The sequence below is a fragment of the Stegostoma tigrinum genome, chromosome 19 (genome assembly GCF_030684315.1).
Source record: "Stegostoma tigrinum isolate sSteTig4 chromosome 19, sSteTig4.hap1, whole genome shotgun sequence".
NCBI lineage: Eukaryota > Metazoa > Chordata > Chondrichthyes > Orectolobiformes > Stegostomatidae > Stegostoma > Stegostoma tigrinum.
In genome coordinates this window covers 36,538,587-36,565,572 of record NC_081372.1, presented here as the reverse complement: position 1 = coordinate 36,565,572, position 26,986 = coordinate 36,538,587, and the positions used below count along the sequence as shown (strand labels likewise).

Below are 26,986 nucleotides of genomic sequence, written 5' to 3'. Positions count from 1 at the left end.
TTTATTGTGCAGTTAATGTCAGCATATTTTTCCATATTGTGGTGTATATTCAACTTTTTGATATTTCACTATTTTTGGCAGTACTTATAGATAAGAATGGTATTCCACGCCTAGCTTCCTTTTGTAACTGTAGAAGAGTGACCATACTGTCTACCAATATTGATCCATGGAGGACAATGCTGGTATTGAATAGACACATGAAACATTCCTTTATCACTTGTTAATTATTGATTTCAGTTTTTGCAGTATGTTCTTGTGTTTGGCAAAGTATAAAAAATAGATATTTATTCTACACAAAATTCAAAACCTTAAGAATTAATGGTACAGAAATGAAACAAACTTTCAAATGGTTCAAGATTTCCAGAATAACTAGACATTTGGAGAACTAAAATAATATAATGCTTTTATAACCAATCAACATATTGAAGAAGATAATAAAATGTGACGCTGGATGAACACAGCAGGCCCAGCAGCATCTCAGGAGCACAAAAGCTGACATTTCGGGCCTGGACCCTTCATCAGAGAGCCTCTCTGATGAAGGGTCCAGGCCCGAAACGTCAGCTTTTGTGCTCCTGAGATGCTGCTGGGCCAGCTGTGTACATCCAGCCTCACATTTTATTATCTTGGATTCTCCAGCATCTGCAGTTCCCATTATCACTGATAACATTTTGAAGAAGATTTGAATAAGCTGGTAAACATTTTAAAAAGTTGTGAGCCTAGCTCTATCGCAGTAATGTGATTAAGCAGGCTAAAAATTAAGATATCCTGGAAGTACAATGCTGCATTTTTTTTTTGGCTGGGTAATTGCAACAATGTGCTTACATTGAAATGAATTGTTTTCCCAAGGCATGCTTTGATGGATTATATTGTAACTTTATGAGATCAAGGCAGTGACCATTATATTATTTGACTTTGAAGCTTCCGGCAACATTTCCAGTAGTTTTTGATACACCATATGCAAATGATATCATTGAATTACACTCAAAAACTAAGGGTTTCTCTCTCAATGAATTGACAAATTAGTGAAATTAAAGGAGAAGATCGTGGTTTGAAGTTTCCGCCTTCCTATTTGGGAAAACTGCTGTAGCATTTTCACAGAAATCCTGGGCAGTCATCTAGGTCACCAGGAGTGGTAAGCAGTAATGGTCACCCATCTTACTGTTCTAAACAGCTGGCGTGATCACCAATGTGTAATAGCAGGCACATTTAACATTTTACTCAGGCTCTTTGATTGTAAATTGGACCCAGGGAGCAAGTTGGATGAAGCGTACCCGTTACATCCCGTGACCAGTTTCAACCGGCAAGCCGATCAATGGAGGATCCCAAGTGTTAGTGCTCTTAATCTTTTTAGGGCTTAGCCGGATGCTGTTTCAGGCTGCTTAATACCAGCCTGACTTATGCTCAACTACCAAAAGCAGATATCTCACACAAGAGCACATTCAGTTTTGCTGTCAAAGAAAACATATACTGATATATTAAATACATATAGGCAGAAATTGGGACATCTTTTGAGGGTAGCAATTATATCAAAAGCAAGACCAGCAGTATCTAAACATAAGGTGCCAATCTAATGAAGCTACAGCATGTATGCATGTAAAACAATGGCAGCAGCATGGTTACAGTCAGACCTAATTGATCCCTCAGCCAGTGGATCAGATCAAAGTCCCACTGTCCTGCCACATTCTGTAGTGCACGCTGAACAAATCAATGGGAGCTAATGGGAGATGGAGACTCCAAGAATGTTTGCATTTTTGATGATGTGGAACCAAGCTATTGAGCGTAAATGGCAAGTCTGAAACTATTCAACCACCTTCAGGTGGAAGTAGAAGTGAATGATTCATCTTGGGCATCTCATGATTTCCCCACTTTTGCAGTAGCTAATTTGGTTTGCATAAGGATGTATGGATCTGAAAGTGTGAATACTGGTAGTGCATCAAGCACCTCTGATTGTGGTGATGTCATGCAGGCTTGATGAGTGAACAGGTTAGGGTCTTGAAGAAATAAGACCTAATCTCCATGTCCTCCCTATCATCTCTGCAACAAGGTTGATCATATCATTGTAACAAGAACATATTACAAATATACAATAAACTACATCTTTTTTAAGATACGTTCCTCTTATTAGATGAGCAAGTGCTTTTTTTCTACTAATCTGGATCTCTTGGAATCTATAATCCCTCCATAAAAGAAGATGTGGAAGTAAACATAGCACCACGTGAGCAATACTGCAGATCGCCTCTTAAAACAGTTGTCAATGGTGAGGATTGCTCATACAACATTTTTCAGAAAACTTGATTCGTTGTATCTGGAAACTGTTGAATGTACTGGCTATAGCAAAAGTAATGACTATGACAACACTCTAGTTATAACCATGAAAAATTGTAGTCTAGAACTAAGAAAACCTTAAGCTAAATGATTCCGATGTACCTACAACATTCACAATTAACCTGACATGAATATTCTGAGAAATTTTGTGGCACATGACATGACTTTGACACCCAAAAAGCCTGTTCACCATTTACAACTCACAAGTCGAGAGCGTGATGGAATCTTCCCCAATCCTTTGACCATGTTACACAAGTACTTATCTCCTGGTTTTCACCATGCAGCTCTGAATTTCATGTTTGTGCTGAACAGCATTGACGTATGAGAAGTGGAATGAGTGCCACTCCAAGAACACTCAGGAAACCTGACAGCATGCAAAACAAACTTCCTGTTTGATTGGCACTCCCTCTACCATTAGGGCTCAATTGCTGCAAACTAGTAGGATCTACAAGATGCAATGCAGCAACTTGCAAAACTACAACAACAGCACCTTGTAAACCTGCAAATTCAAGTACCAAGAAAAAAACAGCCAGTGAAAGTTGGAGTCGGTGGAATTAGGAGAAGAAGGTGGCAGTATAACTCAACACTTCATTTTTTTTTAACCAATTCCACTGTTTTGTTTTGCCTAATCTGTAACAGGATGGAAGAGGAAAACCTTGGATTCTAACATTGTATAGTTTAGGGAACTGAGAGATCCATGTTCATGGCTGGATCCTCCACCATGGAACCCCAGGTGGAGATCTAGTGCAGATCCTGCAGAAATGTGCAGCACTTCGGAATTGCAGGGAATGGAACAGATATGGCAGCATCCTCTGAATGTGCTTGAACATCTGTCCAGCCTATTTTGTTGCCTTAAAGGATTTATCAAGTACCAGCTAACAGACGGCTGTAACCTCAAGCACAAACAGAGCAAACAACATGGAATTTTTAACCAAATAATCACTCCAACTTCTGCTTCTGCCTGTTGGTGCTGTTCTGTACCACAGGAAAAAGTGAACACTATGAACAATGCTATTGAACTCTTATTATTTTTTGAAAATAGTAAGCTACTTCAACCCTCCCCGTCTCTGTTAACGAGAAGCAACGTGTTGCAATGATTCATCTCGATAAGTGTAAGCAATAAACGTGAGCAGCACTTGGCCGTTCAAAGTATTACATTATATCTTGTCCTGGGGTACTGATGTGATCAATTATTTACAATAAGATGAGCAATGTTCACCAGCTAAAGTTATTCAATCCTTCACATTGTCAGTTATATACAATGGATTTGTTCTGTCACAAATAGATAAACATCTAACATCAGATGTGGTTTCATTGCACTCATGTTCCTCATCTGACATGCCATGTTGGAAACTGATTCAGTGCTTATGAATGATGTTTGCAGAGCTTTGAAGAATGATGTGTGCCACGCAATGATTTGTGAATCACGCTTAGCAGTGATCATTGATCCTTTTGTATCAGCCAAAAGAGGTTTTTCTTTCCAAAATGACCATGTTACACAAGTACTTATCTCCTGGTTTTCACCATGCAGCTCTGAATTTCATGTTTGTGCTGAACAGCATTGACGTATGTTTTGATAAGTAATTCCGTAGGGTGGTTCAAAGGATGATTAAATGTAAGTGTGGCTGAAGACTTTCCCACAGTTGACTGAGAAGTCATGATAGTTGTGAAGAGAAAGATGTTGTTCTTGCTTCCATTACTTGCTGTCAACAGTAGCTCTACATATTACCATTTTTCAAGATATGCATGCAATTTTCTGTTCTGTATTATCTCTTGCATAATGGAGTGTGATTTTTAGATGAGAAAACCCTGTGTAATTCATAAATTTATTGAATTCATGGCTGTTAAATTAGTGCCTATTGTACTTTTTATCATTTTGAGGATTCAAAACAAGATGAAGATGGCCCAGCTTTGATATGACTAAGGTCATTCAAATAAACTGTTTCCATAATAGGGTGTCTGCTGCAGCCATTCACCAGAGTACAAGTCTCCAAAATTTGAACTAACTTCAGTCCATGATCTTAGAAATAATTCAGGACCACAAGGATTGTGATTGCAAACATGAAAGCACCATAACTGTGTGACAGGTAAAACTTGTTTTTGGTTTGATGGCAGCATCTTGTTAGGGGCAGGTACCACTTGTTGCTATCTTTACCTGTCTGTTAACATGACCTGTTTGAGGTACCTTGCCCCTCAGATATAATTTAAGGTAGACTGGGCACATTTCAGGATGAAGAGTGATCATTTTATGGCCTCAGATGGATTTGTACGATGTACAACGATAAATGGTCTGATCAGCATAGCCATTATCTTGCAGAATAGCTATAACGTATTCTCCTGTTAGTATTTGCCTCAGTAGTAAACTTTTATGATGATCACCAAACACAAGCAAATGGTCAGGTTTTGCAAAAGTGTTGCACAGCTTACTAGTAGAGAACACTGTCAGTTATGGGTAACTAGGACCATTGTCAGAAACATTCTTTGGACTAATTGCAACTCTGTTTCTGTGACAGAGTTGTTTTGGTTTCAAGGCACATGAGCTCTGATCTGTATCTACAGGTGTTGAAGTTGGAATATCTCATCTCACCATCAATAGTTCTGGACTCGGGGGAGCAATAATGACCTTGCAAGCTTCAGTAGCACTGCTAACATTCCATCTTTCTCTAATGTTGTTAGCTGGTTAGATACCCTTCAATGATTTTTGTTTTTATTTCACTTTCCATTTTCTCAGCTTCACCAAAATTCCATTCAGATGGTAGCAATTTCAATGTGTTCAGCACTGATGGATTATCTCACTGGCTTATTGCTTTGTGCATCTGATAGTGGTCAATTTATCGGTTGTATCTTTCTTTGACTTGAAATTAGATGTCAGTGTCTTTGTTGCTGACTCAGTCATTTCCATCATGTGTAAGAAGTTTGAAAATGTCTTCTAATTCTTTACCAATGTAGTGAACAAGTGCTGTTTTTTCTGTTTGTAATGACAAAGCCTACCATCACTCTTTCAGATCCCTTAAACTATTCTTTCCAGCATGTAAGGAATGGTTCCAGATGTAAAAGGGGGTAGATTAGGCATAGATATATACATGGTCATCAGTAATTATGATGAAATTCCTCTTTAAAACTGTCCTGCTTGTTAAATCTGAGCAACTTACATGCCTGCCGATTCATCCAGATTATGCCTATCTGCAACTGGAATTGCTGTCTGCAGCTCTCTTCAGGTTTTCTTTTCAAAAGGTCAGCAAAACTCTCCAAAAGAATTCATGTCCATTTTGCATCATCATCAGTATCACTAATGTGAGGTTCTTCATTAAGTGTGAGGTGATTGCAGTTTAGAAGTAGCTAGAACAGTTAGATTTCAAAGTGCAAAAGCCAGCAATAGTAATACTTTGCGAAACAATCATGTCATTCTGTCTTTTCTTCTTCTAGCTCCACCTACTGGTGGTGTTCTTATGGCATCCATAAGTTAACACAATACACATTGCTCAGAGGTAGCAAGAACCGCAGATGCTGGAATCAGCGATAACACAGTGTGGAGCTGGAGGAAAACCGCAGGCCTGGCAGCATCAGAGGAGCACGAAAGCTGATGTTTCAGATTGGGACCCTCTTCAGAAATGGGGGAGGGGAAGGGAGCTCAAATAAATAGAGAGGAGAGGTGGGGCTGGGATGGTGATAGGTGAGTGCAGGTAGGGGACAAAGCTAGCCAGCTTATCATGGTTACCAGCAATGATCAGTTGATGGAGTGGACGTGTTACTGCAGCATTGTAACATGGCAATGTCACGTATACAGCATGTGACAGCAGGCAACAAACACACTGCATGTGCTTCAACCAAATGGCTGTTCCTCCAAGTCTAAGGGAACTGCCCTAGGGGACTGCCATCAGTCAGAATGCCCCACGACAATGGTGGGGATTGATCAGTGAGGTGGGAGGAGCAGATAGGTGGGAGATCCCCAGGCACCTGGTCTGCAGCTTGTTATGGCAACCATCAGGGTGCAGTGCCCCCCAAGCCCATTTCAAAACCAGGGTAGTGGTCAACCTTCCACCCCCACCCAATCTTCCCAGCAAAATATATCCTCCAATGCACTAATATCTCCCATTTTTATATGCTGAGTTACTGCCTGTCGTAATTATTATCTCTCAGGATGCTGCTTCCAATCTCCATAATTGACTTCTCCAACTTATCAACCACAGCAGTGACCCCGATGACCTGTCTTGACATTTAGTGAACAGACACCCAGGACTGATCTCTGTTAGCTTCCCAGCTAATTTACTGCTAATCCTGGAATGGTTACACTAAATCTTGAGGACTGAACATTGTCCACACTGTGGCCTCTAATGAGATGGAATCCCTGATCCTGATCACTTCAACTGGACAATTTTGTGTCTAAGCCCTTGATTGACTCTGGTGGGACATTCTGACCGAAGATAGTCCCCCAGTCTGCATTTGGTTTCTCCAATGTAGAATAGACCACATATTGATTACAATACACAAGATTGGAGGTGGTACAATGAAATGCTGTTTCATCTGAAAAGACTGTTTCGGCCTTTGGATGGTGAGCAGGGAGAAGGTGAAAGGGCAACTGTTGCACCTTCTGCGGTTACGTGGGAAGGTGCAACGGAGGCGGGGTGGTGGTGTTGGTGGTTGGGGAATGGACTAGGGTGTCCCAGAAGGAATGATCTCTGCAAAACACAGACAGGGGAGTGAGCGGAAGATATGTTTGGTGATGGCATTCTGCTGGAGTTGTCTGCTGCCTCACAGTGCTGGAGACCTAGGTTCCATTCTACCCTCGGGCGACTGTGTGGGGTTTGCACATTCTCCCCATGTCTGCATGGGTTTCCTCTGTGCGCTCCAGTTTCCTCCCACAGTCCAAAAATACACAGACTAGATAGGCTAAATTGCCCATAGTGTTCAGAAATGTGAAGATTAGGTGGATTATGCGGTTTGGGTCTGGGTGGGATGCTTTGAGGGTCAGTATGGAGTTGTTGGACTAAAGGTTGGGCACTATTCTATGATGATGGTGATGATGATGAAATGGCAGAGAATGATCCTTTGAATGCGGAGAGCAGTGATATGAAAAATGAAGACAAGGGGAACCCGATCACACTGTTGAGTGATGGGAAGGGGCAAGGGTGGAGCACAGGAGATACGTCAGATGCGGTTAAGGGCCAAGCAGAGGAGAGTGGTGGTGGATGAGGACTGTTCAGGCCAGTGGTCAAGGAAGAGGCTAAGAGCTCTCAGACCATCCAGGTGGGGAATACAAGTAAAGAGGGATTGGACATGCATAGTGAACAGGAGACAGTTAAGGCCAGGGAACTGGAAATTGTCAATATAGTGGAGCGCATTAGAGGAATCCCAGATGTAGGTGGGCAGGGAATGGATAAGTGTAGACGGGGGGAGTCAAGATTGAAGGAAATGAGCTCAGCGGAGAGCAACAGACTGGTGCAAATAGGCCTAATGGGGCAGTCAGGTTTGTGGATTTTGGGAAGGCGGTAGAAGTGGGCTGTGCAGGGTTGGGAGACTACTAGGTTGCAGGCAGTGGGGGGAAGCTCTCCAGTGGTAATGAGGTCAGTGACAGTCCTAGCAACAATGGCTTGATGTTCTGATGTGGGATCATGGTCCAGGTGCAGTAGAAAGAAGCGTCTGAGAGCTGGCATTGAGTCTCCACAAGGTAAAGGTCTGTGCACCAGACTACAACAGCACTGCTTTTGTTGGCTGGTTTGATAACAAAGTTAGGGTTGGACCCCAGAGAGCAAAGTGTGCAGACTCAGAAGGGGACAGGTTAGAGAGGGTGAGAGGAGCAGAGAAATTGAGACCCTTGATGCCATGTTGGCAGTTTTAAGTGAAGAGATCGGGGGCAGGTAGGAGGCCAGAGGAAGTGGAGGGGGAATGCTGGAGGCAGGTGAAGGGACCAGTGAGGTGGGGGGGGGGGGGGTGCGGTGGGGGGAGTGATTTCTGCCTGAAAAAGTGAGCACAGAGATGGAGGCAGTGGAAAATCAGTTCAACATCATTGATTAAAGTGGGGCGTAAGGCTACAAAGCTGCGTCCTTTGCTGAGCACAGTACATTCAGCCTCAGAGAGAGAGGAAGGCCAGGAGGTTTGGGGTGAACACACAGCGAGGGCTGGGGTTGGGGGCAGTGGCCTCGTGTACAGAAAGTGATGGCATCTGAGGACTAGAAAGGGGTAAGTGCTAAGGGATGGGTTGCAGGGCGGGTGTTGAAGTCCATGAGTTGCTAGAGCTTGTGTGCCCTTGATGTCCCTAAGAAAAACAAAATTTATTTTGTTGAGGCGACAGATGAAGCAAAAAATGAAGTGAAACTGGGGACCAGTGCAGCTTTGAGAGAGGGTGAGTCGATATTGCTGCAGGGTGGGGTTGAGTGTGCGCACATATTGGTTCTTGGCGTTGACTGTGTATCGCAGGAGCTGGCGGGAATGACAGTCCAAGGAACTCCAACATCCTGGAGATACTAGTAGCCCTGAGTGGATTTGATACACAAAGTATGAAACTTGAGTTGAAATCCTTGTGGGGTAAGTCTGAGCCATTGGCAGTCACTGCGGAAGGAAACCTGGCTGTGAAGGTGAGTTCCACTGACCCCTTCACCCGCCTCCAGTATTCACCCTCCGCTTCCCCTGGCGTCTTACCTACTGATGTGACTTTGGCTGTCTCAATTTCACTGCTCCTCTCACCCACTCTAACCTGTCCCCTTTTGAAATTGCTGCACTCCACTCTCTTAGGTCCAACCCTAACTTCTTTTTATCAAACTGGCCAATAAAGGTGGTAGTGGTCTGGACCAAACAAGGGAATACACAAAGAAAATGTCTTTCTTTCAACAGCTTTTGAGGAGAAATAGAGAAGTGATAAATTTGTAATCATAGAACGGGAAGACATGCTCTCTTTCTCTGTACCTATTTCTCTTTGTCTTTCAAAAGTCAGTGCCCAGTTGTAAAACAAATCAGCAAAACATCCATTAACTGAGAGCTCAAGTACATCAACACATGTCACCACTGTTCAAGGTATAAGGCATCTTTAAACAACTGTGGTCTCAGGTTGAAACTTCACACTGTAAAGACTCTTGAGACATTTAAACAGTTATTCTTGATCTTACTTTTTGTATTTGATATTCCCTCCCTTTTATACTTTAAACTCAGGGATAAACATAGATATAATGTCATGTTTTGTTGTTTTTCTTGGGGATAGTAAGTAATAAAGTTTTTTTTTTATTTTGCTCATGGAAGCCTTGGAATGGTTTGAATTGAAGTGTGATATAGTTGTGTACTAAAAAAAATTAAAAACTTTGCTGCAGTCAGCTGAGAGGGTTTAAAAGAGGAAAGTCAATTCACCATCTGTCATCTGGTTGTAACAAGATTCCTGTTAATACACTGTTCTGCATGTCACTGAAGGAACGTTTAAGCAGTGTGTTCATTTAAAGTTTAGAATATATTGACAAGCTGTTTAAATTATTAAGGACATTAATTAGTAAATTCTAACTGCACTCTTCTTTATTGGTGATTGTATTTCTTCCATAAATTGCATTGTAATTTTATTATTTTCATTTATTTATTTCACAGAATGTGGCCATCGTTGGTAAGGCCAGCATTTGTTGCCCATCCTTAATACCACTGAAAATCAGTGGCTTGCTAGACCATTTCAGAGGGCAGTTAAGAGCCAACAACATTCCCTGTGTTACTAAGCCATGTGCAGGCCAGACTGAGCAATAGTGGCAAGCTTTCATTCCCTAAAAGACATTCTTGAGTGAGATTTTTTTTATTACAATTGATGCTAGTTTCACAGTCGCTAGATTTATTCCTATTAATTGAACTTGTATTTCAGTAACTGCCATTGCAGGATTTGAACGTATGCCCCGAGAACATTAGCTTGGGTCTTTGGCTTACAAATCTATTGACACTGTCACAATGCTACAATTTCCCCAAATTTGCTGCATTTAAAGTAGGCTTTCGACCAGTATTTCATTTGGAAGCTGCATTGGTTTATTGTGATCGTTGTATGCATATGGAGGTACTTTCATCAAATAAATTACCCATTTTGGAAGGGGATTGATTGGTTTCATTTAATTTCTTTTATTTCAAGTTGCTAAAGATGAATTATGCTTGACCCATTGGATATTGTGAACATATGAGATTCTGTGAAAAATGCAAAACGATGTGCCCAGTTTTAAAGAGTCATATTTTTATTCCTAGTTTTATGGAGAAGTTCAAGAGAATAAAATAGATGCAGTTGTTGCTAATTTGACAGTCACTGATCGAGACCAGCCACACACTTCAAACTGGAACGCAGTGTACCGGATTGTCAGTGGAGACCCTGCTGGCCATTTCATTGTTAAAACTGATCCTGTCACCAATGATGGCATCGTTACAGTGATAAAGGTACTGTGTATGTTTTGTGTTCTTTGTTGAAGTTTTGTTTTAAATTATTCAGAATTATTTTTGAAAGAATCATGGATATTTATATTGAATGGATGTGAGTTTGTTCACTGAGCTGGAAGGTTAGTTTCCAGACGTTTTGTCACCATTCTAGGTAACATCATCAGTGAGCATCCGACGAAGCGCTGGCGTTAGCCGGAAATAACACCAGCGCTTCGTCGGAGGCTCACTGATAATGTTACCTAGAATGGTGACAAAACGTCTGAAGACTAACCTTCCAGCTCAGTGAGCAAACTCACATCCAGAACCTCAACCTGAGCTACAAATCTTCTCAAAACTCGCTATATATTGAATGCTCCAGCAAACATTGTCATGCTAGTGAATCTTCTGTAATATTGCTCACAGGAAGACTGGGATCGGCAGTATGGGTTGTGATGTTCATTGATAACTCCTCCTTACCCCTTTCAATTCACCAATCAAATATATCCTCAGTCATTGCAGGAATTACATGTATCAAATATCAGCTTTAGTGAAAATATAAGCTCATGCTTTAACAGTGAGCTTTGCATGATCATTTGGAGAATTTGTGTTACTGTGTTATGATTTTATCCTTTAACTGCGCCACTGTCACACTTGACACCTACTGAAAACTGAAGCCCACTGAATTTACCTTTGAATATAGGTAGTTGATCTTTTCAATGTTGCTTATATTGTGTGAATATCATATAACAACAGCAGATGTTAACTCTGTTTCCGAACACAGGCTGGAAAAAGTCATCAGGTCTGGCAGCGTCTGTGGAGAGTCATATCGGACTTCAAATACTAACTGTTTTTCTCTCCACAGACGCTGCCAGACCTGATGACTTTTTGCAGCCTGTGTTCGGAAACAGAGTTAACATCTGCTGTTGTTATATAATATAAACAAACAATGAAAAGATCGACTATCTACATTCTCAAAACATCATCTTCAGGCTTCAAACTTGCACAGTATTTTGCTTTCATTTAATTTGGTTTATACTTGTATGCAACCAAAGAAATTTAGGGGTGATTTTTTTCCAAAATTTGGCTGTCATTTTCATGATGGAATTCCCTCATGAACTCTAGTGGCTTTGCTCACACAATTTTATTGTGCCTGCCCCATTAATTGTTCACCACGCCTCCGCAGCACTGTTCTTGCACGAGCTTACACTGAGCTGTGGTAAGTTGTTAACCAAGTGCCAGGACCTTACAGTGTTCACACTCTGGACATTACATCTAAGCCACAGCTGCTCTCACTGTCTAGCATTGCCAGGCTGCTCTGATGTAACCACCCTGCTTAAAAGGATTAAAAGCCAACTAAACCCCATATCCTAATAATCTACATCCCAGAATACTTAAGGAAGTGGCGCTGGAAAAAGTGAATGCATCGGTGGTCATCTTTTAAGATCATCCAGCCTCTGGAACAGTTCCTATGGTTGGAGTTTAGCTAATATAATCCCAGTATTTACAGAAAGGAGGTAGAGAGAGCTCAGAATTGCAAACCGGTTAGCTTGATATCGATAGTAAGGAGAATGCTCAGGTCAATCACAAAAAAGTTAATAGCCAAGCACTTGGATAACAGTGACAGGGGATTGGACAGAGTGAACACGCATTTTTGAAATCATGCTTGACAAATCCATTGGATTTTTTGAAGGATGTAGCTAGCAGAATTGATAAGAGGAAATCAATGAATATGGTTTCTTTGGATTTTCAGAAGACATTCAATAAGGTCCCACTGTTCAAACTGGGGGAAAATCAGGCTGTGTTTGCTTTAACTTTGAAAATATCTTTTGTCTTATTTTTCCAACTGATTCAGCATTCAGAAGCTGAGAAATTCAGCCCCTAATATACCATTGAGCTAAATTTTTTAAACCAGCTTATCCTATCAAAAGGCAGTTCTACTTTTTATATGTACATCACATAAAGGACAACTCATGAAACCCAGGGGATTATAATTGATGCTTCATTCATTTTGTTGGCCTGGTTAACCTGCATTGTTTTTGATCAATCAGGCCTGAACATTTGTGGGATATAAATTCTGATTCACCATCTTCATGGTGAATGTCCCATACTCTTTTTAGTCGGAATGCTAAATAGTTCAACATTTCCTGTGCCTGATGAGATCTATAAATCTTGGAAATTGAGTTGCTGCAGTGATCTATAGATGATTATTTACTTGTTGGCAGTATCTCAGTCCCTGTCATGGTTTGTGATTCTTTGTTGAGAATTTTCCTTTACAGTTTAGGAAAACAGTTCCTTTTAAGTTATGATAAAATGTGAGGCTGGATGAACACAGCAGGCCAAGCAGCATCTCAGGAGCACAAAAGCTGACGTTTCGGGCCTAGACCCTTCAAGGGGTCTAGGCCCGAAACGTCAGCTTTTGTGCTCCTGAGATGCTGCTTGGCCTGCTGTGTTCATCCAGCCTCACATTTTATCATCTTGGAATCTCCAGCATCTGCAGTTCCCATTATCTCTAATCCTTTTAAGTTATGTTATTCGAAGCAAAATCACAATTGTTTAATTTAAATTCAGGTGAAGGTGGATATTGAGTTGATGATCAACATTTACTTTTAAAAAAAGAAACAGGAATATAGACAGCTGGTCAGGTTTATCAAAGGTTATAAAATCAGATAGAAATGTTCCCTCCCAGTCAGAGAACACTTCACAGTCAAGGGAATTCAGCCTCTGATCTTTAGGTAAGCATCCTCCAAAGTGGACTTTGAGGTATACAACATCGCAGAATCACTGAGCAGAGACTGATAGCCAAGTTCCATACCCATGGAGACGGCCTCAACCATGATCTTGGGTTCTTGTCGCATTACATGACCCCACCACACTTCTGTATCTATAAAACCTTCCTTACTGTCACCTTGATAAATTATTGTCCCTCTACCTTAATTACTTTATACTGTTTTGAATTAGCTAGTAATTTGGTTAGACCTTTGGAATGTAACTCTCATACCTACCATGTTATTCCACTCATTTAGTTTGTCTCCAGCACCACCTTTTTTTTTGTAATTATCTCTGCCTCATTTATTCAGATTACAAGTCATTACTTCAATGGTTATTTGGCTGTTGACACTTCACTCAGCCCCTAACACACTTGGTCACCTGTGGAGACTTATTATCTGGCACTCCATTCTTACCAGTTGTATAATCTTTTGGCCTCTTAGTCCTTCATATCTATGCCTACAAACTCTGTCTATGTGCTCTACTGTCTCACTGCACCTGACGAAGGGGCTGCACTCCAAAAGCTTGTGCAATTCCAGATAAACATGTTGGACTATAACCTGGTGCCACGTGACTTCTGACTTTGTCCAACACTGGCACCTCCATATCATTGTCGCTAGATGGGCAAAAGTGGATATATTAAGATTTAGATGAAGACTTCATGCTACATTACAACTCAGATCACAGAAATTACGCTGTTTGAAACAGATTATGGACAACAAGTTATTTCCACAGAAAAATTAAATCTATGGACTTGCTTTTCATAGAGGTCCGAAGGCTTTTAAAAATTGTGGGCTAAATCCAGATCAGAAGCTGTGTCTGCATTATTGTTAGGTTCCATGTTTCCTCACAGGTATAAGGGAAAGGGCATGATCCAGATGCAGCCAACTCAAATTTAGCATGGCTAAATTTAAAATGCCTGCTGAGTTCAAATAGATCCAATTTCCGTAGTTCCAAAGGCCTAAGCAACAGTATGAAATTCATGAATTTTTGGAGGATGAATGAATGTTAGGGAGGGGCAGGTACAGTTTGCTAAAGTGTTGTGATCTGAAATTATTTAAATCTTGAGACCTTTAGAAACAAAGAAAAATGGCTACAGCTGTGAAGAAAGAAAATACTGCTAAGCTTTACCAATTGTCAAGCAGTCTGATGTAGTTCAGGAAAAATAAACAGTCATCTTTTCCTTTAGTTGCAACATTTTTCAGCTGAGCCCATTATGACTGTTTGGCTGAGTTCCAAAAGATCCAACATCACTTATCTCAGCAGGGTCAGAGTTTTTTTTAATTGAAACTCTTATGACAATTAGCCATGGCTATTGATTACACTTCAGGAATAGAAGCTTGTTTTTACAATATAGTCAATTTTGGGGTTTTAAAATCTTTGATTTTGCAAATGAAATACAATTTTTGAGTATCAATTTTATGAGAGACATCTCACTTGGATTATCTTTCTCATCTTTATATGGTACCTGTGATCTGCTCAGATTGGAAACTTGTGTATATGTGGAGGTGTGAGTGAGTGAGCAAGCGAGCAGACGAGCGACCATGTGCATGTGGTTGTTTCTATGGAGATGGTCTGCCGTGCTTATCAATACACACTTCTTGATCTCTCTGCGTCTCAACTCTCTGTCTGTGTGCTCTGCTCTCACTGCACATAACGAAGGGGCTGTAGTCCTAAAGTTTCTGTGATTCCAGATAAACCTATTGGACTGTAACCTGGTGTCATGTGACTTTTGACTTCATCCAGTGACAAGACATGGAGAGACTAGAGTTTGAATTCTGAAGCTTGTTTTTCTAAAATTGAGAATTATAAATAATACTTATGTGGCATCATACCAAAATTGAGGGAAAAAGGCTTTTGTTTTGAAAACTAGTTGAACTCCCAATAGAATGTTTCATCTACATAAGTGCACCGTTAATGTTTCCAATGTTTTTATTGCCAGGGTGAATGGAGCATGATTTGTTTGCCCTTTCTGTCATTGTTTATGTTGGCTTTTAGATACTTAATCTAAAATATTGGCTTTTCTGCTTTTCAGCCAGTGGATTATGAAATTAACAGGGCCTTTGTGCTGACAGTGGTGGTAATGAATCAAGCACCTCTAGCAGCTGGAATTCAGTCTTCACTCCATTCCACAGCAACAGTTGCTATCTCTGTCACAGATGTCAATGAAGCTCCATTTTTCATTCCAAATCCCAAACTGATCAGGCAAGAGGAAGAGATGCCTGTAGGCACGCTGCTGACAACATTTGCAGCTCAAGATCCTGACCGCTTTATGCAGCAAGCTGTACGGTAAGATCATCAACAACAGAAAGAAAAGAATTCAGCTTTTCTTTTCCATTCCATGCCCAAAAATACTGGTATTGGTTTTGATTTTGTGCAAGTGTGTAAATGAGTGATAGCGAAGGACCAGCCAATTTTACAACTCTGCCAATTTTTCTGTGTTCCTATGGTTCACTGGTTTGCTACAAAATGGCACGATACTAAAGTCGACCACATCCTGTGCAAAGAGCAAGTGCAATCAGCTGTCACTGAAGACCAGAAATCGGCAACTTAACAAAACAACACGATCCTTTGATAAACCAAATTATCATTCCTCTGCCTCTGCTTTAGATGTCTTAGCATCACAGATTAATAGCCATATTCCATGACATTTATATGTGTGGTATTATTAAATTAGGTTGATCTGCTGCAGTGGTAGACCTGATAATGAAAATAATCTAAAGGTGGGTCTTAAAGCCTTCAAGTGATGGAAGCTGTGACTGTTTGGTTCACCTTTGTTAGACACTTTCCTCCCTTTGAAAATGGGAAGATTTGATGCTGACTGTCTGGTGTGTCTAGTGTCAATGAAACTGGTCTCGAGCAAGGGTCATAATCTTCAAGAGAACTAAAAAGGGCAGAGAATTAGGCAGAAGAAAAATTGAGTAAAATAATATTTTGTACATTAACAAAAAGAAGTTACATTCAAATGATAATGACGCATTCACGTGCTCATTTAATTTTAGGTATTGTTGAACAATTTTTTTGTATTTTAACTTCTTTTCTAGTTCAACATCACTCAAGAGTTTATATTTTCTCAGATATAAAGTTCCCCTCCTTTTTTCTTCTATAAAACCCTGCTCGCTAATTGCTGACCAACAGGACATGCACCCTGTGGTAAGAATGTCATTTACCAACAAGTAAGAGCATGAAACTTGTTTTAAAATTGAGGCATATTTTATCCATGCACATTCAATTTTGTTTTTGGCATTCCAAGGTCACTCCCAACAGATACTGGAATCCCTAAGTTAGACCACATGGTTTAACTTGCACCATTACATGCCATAGTATGTGAACACAGTATGCATGGTGCCCCTTCTCTGCCAATCAGTAGCTTTTGAAGTGTTACTTACACTGCTAGTTAGCATTTGGCACTATTTGGTTCTCCAAACATGGAAAATGCCATTCTTCTGGCCTTTTTCTAGGTATCTGGCTATTTTGTTCCAACAGTCATGAGCAGTTATTGGTGTTCTATGCATGAACATGGATCTGAATGCTTTACATGGGAAGGTGGTGGATACTAAACAAAAATTAAGAAATTTTTTTTTCAAAATAAGGAGGAAGACGATATTAAGTCATGTTTCAAGTGGTAGAAACTTCATAGACGTCTGCAAGAGAAAGCGGGACAGTAAGACAGAATGATTTAGGAAACAAATTCCAGCATCTGCGTGTGCAGGTCAAGAAAGACTGGGCTCTGATGGTGCTATGAAGTCGGTACAAGCAGTAGGCCAAAGTCAGGAAAATAGAAAATGAAGGTTAGGATACATGGTTGAAGAAGATTCGCTGAATATAGTTCAGTCAGGACATGGAAGGGCTTAAACAATGATAAGGATCTGGAAATCAATTTGTTAATTGAAGTTTTTGCTTCACAGCAACTTCATTTATGCCAAACCTCAATACATTTTAGTTGCTCGAAGAATCCATCTTCCAACTGACTTCCATTTTGTGTCTCTTTGCAGTATTTTTCTGCAAGTCATTCGTCTTATGTCTTTTTTTAATTTCTAGAGTAAAGGTACACACAACATTTCAACATTTGAGCTGAATCACTCCCTGAACATAGACACAGCAATTTTTAGCAGCTGCTGCCCTCAGTGAAATTTTTTATAGGTTGAGGTTTGTTCACCATGCTTTGTAAATCAGTAATATCTTAAGTACAAAGTTATAAAAAGCAAATTGTTCTGATGTTTAACTAGGCAAGTGTATGTGGATGAATATCTGTCCAATAAAAGCTGCTACTTTTTTAAAAAAAAGCAATTAAAAAAAACTTTGCCAAGTTCACACTAGGGAATTAATGCCTCATGCTCGAAATTACATTGGGCTGCTATTCTCTGATATTAGACAAGACCTGTACATTATTGCTTCTGGTTTAAGATCTACACTGAATCACTGGAGGGATTTATTTAAAGCATAAGCTTGACTGTGATAATAAAATTAAACAATATGCTCAAAGTCATAAATAACTGAAATTTATAGAAGTATATAAAGCAGGTCCATCAATATTTGTAAAGACAAAGGGTAAGTTTTTGTATAGCATTTAATTGGTAATGGTCCTGCTATGCATTTCCAGCATGCGCTGATTTACTCATGTTTTAAAAATACTGCCTGGTGGTTGTTGTCCTTTTATCAAATCTAAGTTGATTCACAACAAACATAGCAGGTTTACTTGCACTGTTTTGATTGCATTGATATGAGTTAACAAAAAACAAAATTTGCAGGAATCTGGGTGCATTTTTTTTTCCAACTTTCATAACCATGTTTTTATAAAAACGTTAGATAATGACAAAAAGGATGCTTGCACAGGTTTACTGTGTAAATCATTTTTTAAAAAATGATAACTTATGCCTTTATCTATCTTCTCCTTACATGTAACACTGAATTCAGTGAAGAAACCTCCACATCATCAGACATTGCAATTGTTTTAAAGCCAGATATGCTGGAAACTCTGTTCAGAGTAACCAGTAAATTGTTTTATCTTGAAAGCAATAAGACTTTAAAACATGACTGCACAACATCTATTCATGAGCCTGTCTGCCTGTTTGAATATTTCCTCTCTGCACAAGATATTACTACTTCATGTGTATTTATTTTCTTTTATGGTTTTTAATATTTAATGATCCTGAATGTATTTCTCCCAACGGTTATATTCCTGAAAATTAATTACTGCCTAAACTCATGCAGTCCATGGCCTCATTGGCAGCACCTCCACTTAACGCGGACATCTATTTCTGAATACCTATAGTCAGTGCTCCTTTATGTCCCGTTTACGGAGATAGAAATTGGCCACTCTTTGCGTAATCTTATTCCTCACAGATGGGAAGCTGTTGGAATGTATGACTCTACTCATCTGTTGGCTGTGCTGAGAGGCTTGCTGTATTGTTTTAGAGATCTAACCTTATAAACCTCGCGTTGGCCAGCCGATTACCTGTACTGGACTGCCCAGCTCCCAGGTTTAGGAACTTTTAAGGTTGATGTTATATGTTAACTCAAAGATTAATTGTGGCAGATTTGATGGGTTTCACAGTGAGAGGTTGGTCAGTGGTGAGATGTGTGCAGGACAATAATTTTACAAACTGCCTTTGTGGAACTTACTCCTCTAAGTCCTGCAAAAGTAACTATACATGCACCTTTATAGGGTCTCTGCTAGTAACAGGATTTGAAATAAGTGTATGCAGTATGTTCTGCCCTTGATGGGAAGTTAAAATAGCATATTATAATATTGCATCTTTAATTTGCTCTTCAGTCTGCAAAAAAAACTTATTCTAATTGGAGAGGAAACACTTGTTGTATATTGTTTGTATTCCTCCAGCTTTCTGTAGGGCAGGGAAAAAGGGAGTCAGGAGTTGAGGGGACAGTTAAAATTCTCCCTAAAATGTTTTGGTCTGGTTGCCATACAGAACACCATCTTGTGATCTAAGTAGGAACTAATACATTTTGTAAAAGTAGAGCACTTTTAAAAAATTTCTATCAATCTACAATTTTTAAAAATCCATGGTAAATAACTAATAATTGACCTGATAGTTCATTCTCAGGCCAAAATCAATCTTTGAATATGAAAGATGCTCAGAAACTATGTCTCCAGTGTTCATGGGACTGCTTGTTTCAGAGTGAGTGAATGAGAAGGAAGTAAGAATAGAAAACCTGCAAGTATAGGTTTCCCATCTGTTTGACAGCCAGCTAGTTGACATCTGTTAGGTGGGGAAGCCTGTAGCACCAGGACAATCAAGACAGATCAACGGGCTTAAGGAGGTTGTGGTTGATGACACGATGCGTGGATTTATTTTAGTAGAAAGAGATCATAGTAGGAACATTGTGGTCTGGGTTAAGTCTTGGTATTGTGGATAGATCATGATGAGAAGCTGTTGGTGGTTCAAGTGGTGTTTATTCACGGTTTGGGAAGTGAGGTGTTTACAAGTAAGAATGTTTTCTGGGATGAAACGTGTTTCCTCCTTCAAACCCACAGTGTTGTAGAGACATTAACCATATGGATCCAGTCCAATCCAGCCCTTCCTGCTTCCACTTACCCCAGAAATATGAATAGAAGTGCTGCAGAAAATGTCAGCAGGTCAGGAAGCACTTATGGAGAGTAACAATTAACAATTCAGAAAGATAACATTTCATCAGAAGTGAAGAAAGATGGCAATGTGATAGTTTTTAAGACAGAAGAAAAGGGAACCATTTACGATGAAAACACACAACCTCCTTAAAAGGTTTCAATAACCCATTTGATTCCATCAAGTCAGCACCCTTCATCCAATTTCCATTAAAACCAGAAATAGGATGGTTTGGTTAGAATTTGAGATTTACATTTAATACTTCACTGAATTGAAAGTCACTAGCTTTCAGGGTTTGAACCTCTCCCCTAGGACTCAAAGATTTTCTTCAGAGCCTCTAAAAATATGCTGAGCAACTTCAGCTCTGAAAAAAATCCATGCTGATGTAAAAGCACCAGGGGTTGCATAATACCCTAATTCTCCCTTCCCAGTTACTCTTTCCGGTAATAGATAATCACTTCTCCTCAATGTTTTGCTGTAGCCAACTCACCTTTTAGCCTTCTGAGTTAAGATGTGACAGGCTAAAATGAAGAACAAGAAACTAACTCCAAGATGCAAAAGGTGGAGTCCCCATTAAGTTGTTTAATGATTGCTCTGTAATGTATTCTTTCATACATCGTTACTAAAACATTACATACTAGAGATAATTTTCATTATTGGTAGCCCTGGAACACTGAACCCTGGTGCTACAGGCTTCCCCACCTAACAGATGTACAGCCTGTCAACTAGCTGGCTTTCAAACAGATGGGAAACCTATACTTGCAGGTTTTCCATTCTTAATTCCTTCTCATTCACTCCTCACTGTCAAACAAGCAGTCCCACAAACACTGGAGACATAGTTTCTGAGCATTTTTCATATTTGAAGAATACTGATAAGGAGACTATAAAAGAAGATCAGGCAGGGTATAGAATGGGGACACCCAATCAAATGTCAATTTTCTACCTCTGATAAATATGAAAATTATCCTCACTTTGATTTGAATGCTTCTGAGAACAGGCCTAAAGTAACAGTAATTGAGACATTCACACGCTTTAGTGATGCTCCCTTGGCTTCTCTTAGGTCTAAGAAACTTCTCATCACTGAAAAAAAAAGCCAAGTTATGTGCATGTATACAGGCAGAACCAAGCATATGGGTGAAAGAGGTAAATGCAGAACAACTCTCATCTGATTAGGTAGTATACCTTGGTCCCCTTTATTAGAAAGTTGGTGTATTTTTATTGGGAATCCCCTTGGTCCTGCTAATGGTGCCAAGGACCAAAAAACATTAGAACTGTACCTCATGGAAACATAAAGGGCACTAAAAAGCAAATAAAGATATGAAAAACAGTTAAGAAGTTGCCCTACAAATGGTCAGCATTGCTTAATGACTCTAAACCTCCACTTTAAAGGGGTGGTCTTCAACAACTTCCAAAACGAGGTAAAGTCATGCAGGATGTACCTGACGTCAAATTAACTATTTACATAGAAGTCTCACTTCTTGGAAAAAGGTCTCCCCAAAGCCAGTGAAAAACAAATGAACTAAATTGCAAAGTGTTTTCTCGCTATTCCAATTAGAAGCATTTGATGTTGTATTAAGACCACCTTCACTAATAGGTTCAAATGCATTGTATCATTTATCATTTGTTGTACTATTGCTTATAAAGTTGTTGCTTTCATATGTATTTAAGTTATTCTATAATTATCTGCCTAAGTAGTTAACTTTTCAATTGATATTTGTTGCTTTTTTTAAGATATTCTGAATTATCCGATCCTGCAAACTGGCTGAACATTAATGCCACAACTGGTCAGATCACAACCACAGCAGTCCTGGACAGAGAGTCGATCTTTGTTAAAGATAATGTATATGAAGCAATGTTCCTGGCAGCTGACAATGGTAGGTCTTGGTTTCGTGCTGTTCATTCCAGTGGAAGACTGTAAAATAATATATCAATCAGATGATAGCCCTTCATTTGCACCTTTTGAGTCAAAAATCTTTGTTTCTTTTGTCTGCCTCAAAAACAAAATAATGTTGTGAAATATCTTGCTAACTAAATGTCCTAAAAGGAGAAGAGTACCCTAAATGAGATATTGTGTGCATTGGAGTGAGGAATTTGGGGAGTCAAAGTACAATGTAAGATTATTTTCATCTCACAGCTCCTTGTATCTACCATTTTAAGTTTGGAAATCATTAATTTCTTGTATTAGTTTCTACTGTACTTAATGTGGACTAGGATTGTGGGTTTGAATTTCATCAATGGTTAAAATTTCAACAACCAGTCGAGTAATTTATCAGGTGGCTCTTAGTATTGGAGCTTAATGTCCAAATACGTTATTTGACTTTCAAGGCAACAGTGAAGAAATGATCATAGGATGCCTACAGTGTGGAAACAGGCCATTCAACCCAACAAGTCCATACCGACTCTCCGAAGAGCATCCCATTCAGATTCACCCCCCCTACCCTATCCCTGTGACACTTCCTTTTCCATGGCTAATCCACCTAATTTACACTTCCCAGAACACTATGGGCAATTTAGCATGGCCAATGCACCTGACCTGCACATCTTTAGACTGTGGGAGGAAACCCATGCAGACGGGGAGAATGTGCAGACTCTACACAGACAGTCACCCGAAGCTGGAATTGAACCTGGGTCCCTGGTGCAATGAGGCAGTATGCCAACTACTGAGCCACCATGCTGCTCAAATAATTTCCTCCCTGTTCACTTCTTTTAAAAACTAGTGCATAGGCTCCTTAGCAAAGTTGGTCAATATTGGTGGGGAGAACAGTACCAATATTGGGTAAAGGAAGAGTACTTTAATTAAAAACTTGGGAAGCAACCAAGTTATTTCATTGAAACAGGAAGAAACTGCCCTTGCCGGTCATAAGAATCTTATAATGCGGTTTATCTTTGTTCCTTTAATTCATATGATTGGTCGTCTCGAAAAATTGTAAAAGTAGTTTTTAGTAAACAGATTTTTACAAGTACACCATGAAATTTAATTGGTTTACTTTCCATTATATTTTATTCCATTGGATTTGGCTGTTGGACTAACATAAGAATTCCAGAGCATGGTAGCCTCTTGCTCATATTGCACATTATTTACAGACTGCTGCACCTTTTATATTTGCTAAACATATGGAAAGTCTCATAATGAAACTCCTTCCAATTTAAAGATTTATCTAAAAGTTAGCCCACTGTAGATTCTTTTGACCACGTTCCTCTCATCTTACAATGGATATGCATCAGTTGGGTTGTTTGAAATAAGACATACTCGTGTTTTGAACAACCAAAATCTCTAATAAAGCCTGCACATGTACATTTTCAGATTCACAGACCATTGTTTCTTGAGCCTGATTTAGCCCATGATGTGATGTGATCTGATTTGATCTGATACTCTGTTGCTCATTCATCTATACATGTCATACTTGACATTTGCTTTTAACCCAGTCTCACCAATAACAGTTAAATTAATATATTTGACAGACCTATTTAGAGCTTTTCTAGTTGAAAAGCTTTATTTTAAATACCCATCAGTTTTGACTTTGAATACTTGGAGTAAATCAAGCAATTTATTTAGCTGTTCTTTGCTTTTGCTAATCTGATATTAGAGTGTGTAATGTATGCTGCTTCATTGTAATTTAAGCAGTATGAGTAAGAGGCTACCATGCTCTGGGATTCTTATGTTAGTCCAACAGTCAAATCCAGTGGAATAAAATGTGAACCAATTGAATTTCATGGTGTACTTGATCTGGAGGAACCAATAACCTTAGATTTATTAAGCCTGATCCGAAAAAGCAGCATGCAGTAGAAAAACCCACAAACAATGACTGCGTACTGATAAAAATCTATGTAAATAGCCAAACCTCCTCTCCATGCCATTCGGAAAGTGATATGAATTTACGCTGTTTCTGGGTGGGGGTGGGGGGGGGGGGGTCTACATTTCTTTAAGCACACTATTATCATTCCTGGAACTAACAGCCGTTCTTCACAATCAGAGTGTGTTTATGCTACAGCTTTACCATTGATATTAGGAAGTAGGAAATTATGATTACACTCTTATTTTTGGTGCAAAGTCAAACCCAAATTTGGGATGTATCCAGGCTGTCAAGGCCCAGCTGAACAGAAGCAATATGGAAAGAGATTCCTCCTCCAAGCAGCTCTGTTGTACTGTATTTCAGCCCATTTGCACTATTACTGCAGCCTTGTGAAGTTGAATTTTTTTTCACAGATTGAATGATCGACTTTGGAGTTGAACATTCCCTTGGTGTGGACAATGCTAGTTTAACACTACTGATACATTTTATAACATGTAAAGCCATTATGAAAGAGTTCATTTTGTATTAAACATTATGTGTGATATTGCAGAATTATCCAAATAGCAATCTAAGTGCCTGAAGAGGTGCTTCACCCTGAACCAACTGTGAATTGTCTTCCTACAGGCAATCCTGCATCAAGTGGCACTGGTACCGTTCAGATTTACCTCATTGATGTTAATGATAATGCACCTGAGCTGATTCCTAAGGAGGCCCAGATTTGTGAAAAGCCTAATCCAAATGCAATCAACATCACAGCAGGCGATGCTGATAGAGATCCAAATACAGGTCCCTTTGTGTTTGAGCTGACAAATAAGCCATCCGGCGTCAAGAGAAACTGGACAATCACCCGTTTAACTGGTAAGATGAGATTTTGCACAGCACTTCCAAATTAGATGATATGCCATTAAATTCTGATGGTAACTGACATGCTAATAGAATAACATAAATTTCAACTCCATTGATCAAAACAAAAATACCCACACAACTTAAAAGTTAAAATATAACTGTGATAACTGTGATACAGCCTTGTAACACATTCAATTCTGTGCCCCTCCTCGCTGCATGACAGTAATATATTTCCCAGTAAAAACTCCCTCTTTCCCGGGCTACGGCATGAATTTAGAAATCAACTTCAGAGAATCTTCTATAAGAACAATGAAACCCAGGTCAGAGATAGTAAGAACTGCTGATGCTGGAGTCAGAGAAAACATGGTGGTATGGAGCTGGAGGAGCACAGCAGGCCAGGCCAGACCCTTTCTGAAGAAGAGTCTCAACCCAAGATGTCAATTTGCCTGGTCCTCTCAGGCTGCTTGGTCTGCTATACTCCTCCAGCACCACATTGTGTTCTCTCTGACTCCAGCACAGCAGTTCTTACTATCTCTGAGTGAGTTATAGCCCCACTGTGAAACCCAGGTCAAGATTTTTTAATTGACGGAAAAGGAAGTCTGCAATGAGGAAGGTAATGTTGTAAATTGCAAGCAAGTTCTTTTCCTGAGATCCAACAGGGGAACACTGTATGCTGCAACTTGGGTAAGTGCCACAAAGATGCAATGGAGAAAGGGTGTAGTCTAAAGTCTTTCTGCCAAAATGTAACGAGAGTCTATTAAGTTTCAAGACGCCCTCATCATCTTAGTGCGAATGTACACAGTAACCTTTCATGTTTAGGAAATAGTTTTTTTACATTGCAAGTGGATTGAAGCTCTAATGAGGAATTCAGAGTTCCACTGTATTTTCTGCAATGGCTGTAATGAACTGTTTGGGACTTGTATTTGTAGATAACTCATGAATAAACTGCATTTTTGCAAAAATAACAGTGGAGATCTGTTAGGCTTCAGTGGAATCCAAGCAATAGCAACCAAACTTGGAAATATTGCCACTCTAGCCACGAACTGCTCACATTTACAGTCATGGTGCTGTACCTCTGGAAGTTGGTTATATCTAGATGGCATAGAGGTGTTGGGGGAGCAGTGATACTTCACTGCCAAAGACCATGGTATATTTAAGACTAGTTCATGTGTCTGGAAATTCTTGAATATGCATATGATAGATGTGGAAGCTGAAGGGCAGCACACTGGTTCAGTGGTTAGCACTGGTGTGTCACAGTGCCAGAGGCACGGGCTCGATTCCAGCCTTGGGGAGTTGCGCATTCCCCCATGTCAACCTGGGTTTCCTCCGGGTGCTCCGGTTTCCCCCCCACAGTCCAAAGATGTGCAGGTTAGATGGATTGGCCATGCTAAATTGTGAATATTGTCCAGTGTGGCAAAAATAGGGATGGGGTAGGGGATGGGTCAGGAAAGGATGTTCTTTGGAGCATCAATGTGGACCTGATGGGCTGAATGGCCTGCTTCCGCACTGTAGGGATCTTTTACAAAAAAATTGATGTTGTTGAACGGGAAGATTGAGCGTTACACTTAGTCATAGAGCAATGAAAGCAATAATGGTTAAAATGTAAATCACCTCCCCAGTATAAACGAAAATGTTCGATTTGCAACTTATATTTGTATTGATTGTAGAATCCCTTCAGTGTGGAAACAGGCCCTTCAGCCCAACAAGTCCACACCAACCCTCAGAGCATCCCACCCAAACCCATCCCGCTATAAACCCACCTAATCTACACATCCCTGAACACTACGGGCAATTTAGCATAGCCAATCCCCCTAGCCTGCACATCTTTGGACTGTGGGAGGAAACCGGAGCACCCGGAGAAAACCCACACAGACACAGGGAGAATTTGCAAACTCCACACAGACAGTCACCTGAGGGTGGAATTGAACCCGGGTCCTTGGTGCTGTGAGGCTGCAGTGGTAACCACTGAGCCACTGTGCCACCCATGATGGTGAGCAAAGAATGGTACAGCACAGGAACAGGCTTACCAAAACTGTGTAGACACATGACACCCTTCTAAACTTAAAAACCTCCTGTCTCTTCACAGTCCATATCCCTCTATTCCCTACCTATCATATATCTGTCAAGGCGCCTTTTAAACATTGCAACCACTGCGGCATCTAGCAGCGCATTCCAGGGGTTTACCACCTTCGGTGTAAAAAAAGACTTGCCTCTCACACTTCCTTTAAAACTACCCCCTTTGACATTAAACCTATGTCTCCATGTAATCGGTATCCATACCCTCTTGACTTTCCATTCTATCCACGC

The 26,986-nt window shown here is 40.0% G+C and overlaps 1 protein-coding gene across 2 annotated transcripts in view; it reads left to right on the top strand.

The window, feature by feature from the left end:
* LOC125461583 (cadherin-4-like) overlaps positions 1–26,986 on the top strand; it is a 657,666-nt gene that overhangs the window by 578,443 nt on the left and 52,237 nt on the right. For both annotated transcript variants that reach the window (XM_059652819.1, XM_059652818.1), the window contains 4 exons: positions 10,522–10,707; positions 15,488–15,741; positions 21,771–21,913; positions 24,458–24,691. In XM_059652819.1, the coding sequence (XP_059508802.1) occupies positions 10,522–10,707; positions 15,488–15,741; positions 21,771–21,913; positions 24,458–24,691 (817 nt within the window). The remainder of the gene's footprint in view (positions 1–10,521; positions 10,708–15,487; positions 15,742–21,770; positions 21,914–24,457; positions 24,692–26,986) is intronic.